Source organism: Octopus bimaculoides, chromosome 29 (genome assembly GCF_001194135.2).
Source record: "Octopus bimaculoides isolate UCB-OBI-ISO-001 chromosome 29, ASM119413v2, whole genome shotgun sequence".
NCBI lineage: Eukaryota > Metazoa > Mollusca > Cephalopoda > Octopoda > Octopodidae > Octopus > Octopus bimaculoides.
The window spans coordinates 3,823,638-3,831,263 of NC_069009.1; the positions used below are offsets into that span (position 1 = coordinate 3,823,638).

General features: G+C 42.0%; 1 protein-coding gene across 1 annotated transcript in view; it reads right to left on the bottom strand.

The window, feature by feature from the left end:
- Positions 1–7,626, bottom strand: part of LOC106867473 (protein AATF) — a 29,653-nt gene that overhangs the window by 5,907 nt on the left and 16,120 nt on the right. The window contains exons 8-11 of the mRNA XM_014912356.2: positions 6,711–6,819; positions 5,737–5,841; positions 2,335–2,480; positions 1,296–1,376 (exon numbers count right to left, since the gene is read on the bottom strand). Of these exons, the coding sequence (XP_014767842.1) occupies positions 1,296–1,376; positions 2,335–2,480; positions 5,737–5,841; positions 6,711–6,819 (441 nt within the window). The remainder of the gene's footprint in view (positions 1–1,295; positions 1,377–2,334; positions 2,481–5,736; positions 5,842–6,710; positions 6,820–7,626) is intronic.

Below are 7,626 nucleotides of genomic sequence, written 5' to 3' on the forward strand. Positions count from 1 at the left end.
TGACAACCGATGCTGGTGTGTTTACGTACCCGTAACTTAGCAGTTCGGCAAAAAGAGACCGATAGAATAAGTACTAGGTTTCCAAGGAATAAGTCCTGGGGGCGATTTGCTTGACTAAAGGCGGTGCTCCAGCATGGCCGCAGTCAAATGACTGAAACAAGTAAAAGAGAAAAGGGTATGAGTGTATGTGAAGGCACATGGCCCAGTGGTTAGGGCGTTGCACTCAGGATCTGAAGATCGTGGTTCTGATTCCCCGACTGGTGGTGCACTGTGCCTGGAGCAAAACACTTCATTTCACGTTGCTCCAGTCTGCTCATCTATAAATGGGTAACTCTGTGACCAACTGGCATTCCGTTCAGAGGGAATGTTGACCTGCATTCCAAGCCAACAGGGTGGCATGATTTGAAGGCTACAACAATCTAAGGAATCGCATTGTGACCAGCAGTGTATAACTATATTCAATAGTCTGGTCAATTATATATATGTGTGTGTGTGTTTCTTATTAATAATTGGCAGAAGATACAGGGTGACTCAAAGGTTGAGAATTTGTGTGTTGACACTTATCAAGTGATAAATGCCAATGTCAATTCGAGCGAGATCGTTGCCAGTGCCGCTGGACTGGCTCCTGTGCAGGTGGCACGTAAAATACACCATTTCGAGCGCGGCCGTTGCCAGTACCGCCTGACTGGCATTCGTGCCGGTGGCACGTAAAAGCACCCACTACACTCTCGGAGTGGTTGGCGTTAGGAAGGGCATCCAGCTGTAGAAACTCTGCCAAGTCCGATTGCAGCCTGGTGTAGCCATCTGGTTTCACCAGTCCTCAGTCAAATCGTCCAACCCATGCTAGCATGGAAAGCAGACGTAAAACGACAACGATGATGATGATGATGATGGTGTCAGTCCTTGTGTTTTGAATTCTTAGTTCTTGTTAGCATCACCAAATCTATCTGTCTATATACACATACATGTATATATTTATATACACACACACACATATATATATATGTATATATATATATATATATATATATACACACACATACAAACACATATGAAGAGCTTCTTTCAGTTTCCGTCTACCAACACGACTCACAAGGCAATGGTTGATCCAAAGCTATGATAGACGATATTTGCCCCCAAGATGTCATGCAGTGTAACTAAACTTGAAGCATGCAGTCAGTAGAGTCTAGATAAAGTCTGAAGGGTTGGTCAAAGCCGGGGACACCTTTAATGAAAGGACTACTTAATTAGAGTTGACGTGGGAACTAAGCAACAGCTGTAGCAACGAAACTCACCTGAGTTTTCTTCCCTTGCTGGCCCTTGGGTCAACTTTCCTTTTCTTCTTGTCACGGAGTTGTTGAATCTCTTGGTATTGCCTGGAATAAACGAAATGCAATGAATAAATGTGTACAAACATACATACATATATAAATATGAGTGTGTACTGAAAAGTTCCTGGTTTTGATTGAAAGAAAATACAGGAGAATAAATTAATTATGATTTTATTCAACATATTCCTCCCTCAGATTCACATACTTATTGCAGTGGTCCTTCAGTTTTTCTAAGCCCTGTAAAAAAAACTAGGAAGGTTGGGCCTCCAACCAGGCCTTCCACAATAATCTTAAAGCCAGGAACAAAAGTTCCTGATTTTTCAGCACCTCCTCGTATATATTTGAAGTGAGACCTAGATTTGAACCACAAATTCTCAGTTGTCAGGTCCATACCATGCCTCGATCACGTTTTAGTCATGCTGTCTGTCTTGATTATCAACCAATCAGCTTACATCGATATCATGCCATATCACAAACTTAATCAAATGTTCTGTGCACCATTTTCTTAATATTAAGATTAAAGCAAATTCACCCCAAGAACAACTGCAGAGACTTGAGAGGCACCAGAGAACAGGATGTATCTTCACTTCTTGCCAAGCAGTAAGTTTTCCTTTGCTGAAATTTCCCCAAGACACCTGATGAAGACTGGAGGGTATATCAGCCGAAACGACGTGTTAACAACAAACAAGATGAGGACAAATATCCGTCAAATGTAAAACCATCATTGTTACACCAATTATCAGTGAATGTTTTATATGGTGTACAATGAAGTAGTGTAGTGCTGTGTGCGCGCGCGTGTGTGTGAGAGTGAGAGAGAGAGAGAGTGCGTATGTACTGGTTGTTTCATAATGTCCAGAAACATATATGAAGAGACCATTTCAAATTGAGAGAGAAGTGACACAGAGAAAGAGAGAGAAAAGCAAAAGAGAGAGGAGAGAGAGAGACTGACAGACAGAAAAACTTTTGTGGCCTCAGCCATGAAGTTAACTAACTGTTTACCTACCTGTTTACTGAACTTGCATTACCAGTCATTGACTTTTTCCGAATGAAATCTTGAAGTAACAAATGGTAAAAGTCTGTATCATCAAAGATCTCTGTTTCTCGTGTGTTCTTGTCTTGTGCTTCTTTGCTGATAGCTACAGAATCATCCTGTAATAATAATAATAACAATAATGGCAGCGAGATAGGAGAGTATTGTAGTTCGCTTGAAGCATTGTGTATTGTTTCGGAGACTCCAGCAAATAAGATCTGAAGAAGGAATTCTAATTCCGAAATATCATCGGACTACAGTTTACCAAGTTACAACAGGTATACAGTCCATTTTTTGTTCTATATTGCATTGTTATACCTTCCTAAACTTTTTATTCTTCACAAATATGTAAGGCAGAATTTAAACACTATTATACTTTTGTTTAAATGCTTTCATTATTTAATTCTTTTGTTGTTGTTTTTTTTTCCAAGAGAAAGTGACCGTTGCCAGTACCGCATGACTGGCCTTCGTAGGATTTTCGAGCGAGATCGTTGCCAGTGCCCCCGGACTGGCTCCTGTGCAGGTGGCACATAAAAGACACCATTTTGAGCATGGCCGTTGCCAGTACCGCCTGACTAGCCTTCATGCGGGTGACACGTAAAAGCACCCACTACATTCTCTGAGTGGTTGGCGTTAGGAAGGGCATTCAGCTGTAGAAACTTTGCCAAATTAGATTGGAGCCTGGTGTTGCCATCCGGTTTCACCAGTCCTCAGTCAAATCGTCCAACCCATGCTAGCATGGAAAGCTGATGTTAAACGATGATGATGAAATAATGGCAGCAATTTTGGGGGAAGAGATGACTCGATTACATCAACCCCAGTGTTCAACTGGTACTTTTTTGATCGACCCCAAATAGATGAAAGGTAAAGCTGATCTTGGAAGTATTTGAACTCAGGACATAACAACAGGCAAAATACTTTTAAGCATTTTGTCCAAAGATAGATGGATTGATAAAAACAAAGAAAGATAAATAAACAAATAGACAGACAGACAGAGAAAGTGATGGAAAATATTTCAACTATTACCTCTATGATATCTTCTTTTTTACTTGTTTCAGTCATTGAACTACAGCCATGCCTTAAAGGGTTTTAGTCGAATGAATTAACCACAGTAGTTTTTGTTAAAGCCTGGGAATCATTATATCGAACCCCTTTTGCCAAACTGCTAAGTTACCAGGATGCAAACAATCAACATTGATTACTGAGCAGGGACACACACACACATGCTATTGGCACAGGAGCCATTCAGGTATGTGTGTGTGTGTGTGTGTGTGTGTATTGTTCCCTCTTTCTTGCCCTTCCTTCTGGCTAGGTAACCATGTATCTCCTTTACATCAGGACACCTGCATCTGTCCTCATCATCATCGTCGTTTAACGTCCGCTTTCCATGCTAGCATGGGTTGGACGATTTGACTGAGGACTGGTGAAACCAGATGGCTACACCAGGCTCCAATCTGATTTGGCAGAGTTTCTACAGCTGGATGCCCTTCCTAATGCCAACCACTCCGAGAGTGTAGTGGGTGCTTTTACGTGTCACCCGCTCGAAGGCCAGTCAGGCGGTACTGGCAGTGTTTAGTAAGAAATGAAGTAGAATTGGTATTACATGTGAAGAAAATGGTATTACAATGGGATATAAACTGCAGCATGTGATAACGGACAGGATATGAGGTGGAGTATGGGATCAGGAAAGGATATCAAATGAATGATGCAAAATTGGGACAGGATATCAACTGAATTATGAGATTGGGACTGGATATTATCTGAATTATCGGAATGGAAGAGGTTTTCAATAGTATAGGCCTGATGGATCAGGCTAATTTCAAGTATTACAGCAACAATGACAACAACAACATGGCCAATTCTTGTTAATTCTATCTCTCTCTACATGTTCCTCCTCTACAGCAAGACACCTGCATCTGCCCTCATTCTTGTTAATTCTATCTCTCTCTACATGTTCCTCCTCTACAGCAAGACACCTGTTTCTGTCTCGCTGTCACCTTCTAGCCTTTCATCATCTGACACAGGATCGTCTCCGCCAATGACATTCCTCTCTCAAAAGATGTTTGTCGTGCAAGTTTCTTAGTGACCATGCTGGTGCTATGGAAAAAGCATCCAGTCCACACTGCAAAGTGGTTGCTGTTTGGGAGTGCATCCAGCAGTAAAACCCATGTCAAAATTGACCTTGCCTGTGCTGGTGCCACGTAAAAAGCACTCGGTCCACTCTGCTGGGAGGTTGGTGTTAGGAAGAGCATCCAGCTGTAAAAGCTATGCTAAAACAGTCACAGAAGTCTGGTGCAGTCTTCTGCCTGGCTAGTTCCTGTAAAACCATCCAACCCATGCCAGCAAGGGAAGAGGATGTTAAACGATTGAGAAGACTTGGCAAGTGAAGTGAGATCATAGCCGTGGCTAACACCAGTGTCACACAACCGGCCCATTTAAGAGTATACTTCAATCATTGGGCAATATGCTGTGCTTGAGAAGACCTGTTGAATCAAGTGAAGTCATTGTCGTGGCTGATGCCAGTACCGCATGACTGGTACCTGTGCTGGTGGCACTGAAAAAGCACCATTCAAGCGTGGTTGATGCCTGTCCCACTGGACTGGCTCCCATGCTGGTGGCACATAAAAAGCACCATACAAGCGTGGCCGATGCCAGTGCTGCCCGACTGGTCTCGTGGTGGTAGCACGTAAAAAGCACCATTTGAGCATGGTCATTGCCAGTGCCACCTGATTAGCTCTCGTGCCAGTAGCATGTAAAAAGTACCATTTGGGTGTGGTCAGTGCCAGTGCTGCCTGACTGGCCCCTGTGCCGGTGGCACATAAAAAGTACCCACTACACTCTCAGAATGATTGGTGATAGGAAGGGCATCCAGCTTTAGAAACCTTACCAGTCCTCAATCAAACCATGCAGCCCATGCCAGCATGGAAAGCGGATGTTAAAAGATGACGATGATGATGATGGTGGGCTTCTTTCAGTTTCCAGTCTACCAAATTCATTCACAAGGCTTTAGTCAGCCTGAAGCCCAAGAAGACACTTGGCTTAAGTGGTATGCAGTGGGACTGAGCCCGGAACCATGTGGTTGAGAAGCAAAATTTTTATCAGACAGCCATGCTTGTGCCTATATACACACACATCATGCATGTATAAAACACAATCTACATGACTGTGTTTATCAACAAGCAGACTGAGATAATGTAGAATTAATAGTCCATACCATCTACAAACAGAAACACCTGTCAGAGGAGCTGTTACCCAGCATTTATGTCCCCCAACAGATTTTAATATCTTAATCTGATATTGAGCCCTGGGACGTCAGTAGATGACCAACCACCAATGAAATGGTTAAAGTGAGAGGAACTAAGGCTAAGTACTTACCCTGTCATCCGTGATGGACTCTTCCTTGTCGGGCTGACCATAGATCTTGTATGATGACCGTTGAATCTGGGTGCGTTTTATTAGCCGTTCTTTGTCATATAAAACCTGGAAATAGGAACACAACTGGTGTATAAACAAGACATGCCTATATACAGAAAGATCCAATAGAGCAGGGGTCGAGGAATTTCAAGCAATTAACCCAAAATATATTTATTTAATCAATGTTACCCCCTTAATTTGAAAGGAAGAAAATGAGATTCTTTGAATTCAAAAGGTTGATTGAATCTGTTTATATGTCCATTACATTGGACAGATACAGTGCTGCCAGAAGAATAATTTCTGTCCTCATCACCCCTAAAAATTTCATTTTTACCCCACTTGGGATAATTTACCCTGGTTAGCTGACCCCTGCAATAGAGGTAGAATCAAAAATTTATCGACCCCGAAAGGACGAAAGGTAAAGTTGACCGTAGCAGAATTTAAACTCAGAACACAGCGATGGGCGAAATACTTGTAAGCGTTTCATCCAGTGTGCTAACAATTCTGCCAGCTAGCCATTTTGACAATTCTGTGGTGTAGAAGAAGAAGAAGAAGAATTAGAAGAAGAATTGGAAGAAGAAGAAGAATTGGAAGAAGAAGAAGAAGAAGAATTGGAAGAATAATAATAATAATAATAATAATAATAATATTTATAGGATTGAGGTAACTCCTTCAGAAGATGCTGTAAACTTATAAGTGTTATTATTATTTACAAATAACACACGTGTGTATACATCATGATGATGATGTGTGCATATGCTTGTGTGTGTGTGTATGTCTGTATATTCATGATGATGCGGATATCACAGACTTTGTACCTAAAGCAACAGCAGTCATCCCCTACTATTATTCACACACCTATGCACCCCTATTTCCAAGGGAGAATTGCACACAGATACACCCATACACACACTGGTATTGAACCCCCAACCTACCTGTTCAATCTGTTTTAAAGCTGACTGTTCCAGTGCATTGAAAGACTTTTTGTTGAGTTTCCCTGAGGCGAGCCTGGTCTTGGTGTCCCATTTCTGTATCACAGCATTACTGAGGGGCAGAACGAGAGAAATGATGAGAGAAGAGGGAGAGAGAGAAAGAGTGTGAGAGAGACATACATAGACATATGTAAAGAAATGTGTTGAGTGTCACTTTCTTTCGTTTTTCCACTCACTCATATGTGTGTGTGTGTGTGTGTGTGTGTGTGTGTGTGTGTGTGTCACTGGTACCAAGCTGCATCAGCCTCTGTCTTTCCCTTGGATAACACCAGTGGTGTAGAGAAGGGGAGGAGGGGCTAGTATGCATGGGTGATTGCCTGTTTTCCACAAATGACCTTGCTTGGACTTGTGCTTTGGAGGGGAACTTTCCAGATGCAATCCTGTGGTCATTCATGACTGTAGGGGGTCTTTTACTTTATATATATACATGTATGTATATATATATACATATTTATAAATAAATAGATATATATTTATGTAAATGTACATATATATTTATACAATATATATATATATATGTGTGTGTGTGTATGTATATAGGCTGTGTGTTTGTGAGTGTATGTGTACTGTTATGAGTGTGTTTTACTTGGAAAGAAAAAATAGTGGATTTCATTTGTTGCCAGTGCCCCTGAACTGGCTCTTGTGCGGGTGGCACATAAAATACACCATTCTGGGCATGGCCGTTGCCAGTACCGCCTGACTGGCCTTCGTGCGGGTGACACGTAAAAGCACCCACTACACTCTCTGAGTGGTTGGCGTTTGGAAGGGCATCCAGCTGTAGAAACTCTGCCAGATCAGATTGGAGCCTGGTGTAGCCATCTGGTTTCACCAGTCCTCAGTCAAATCGTCCAACCCATGC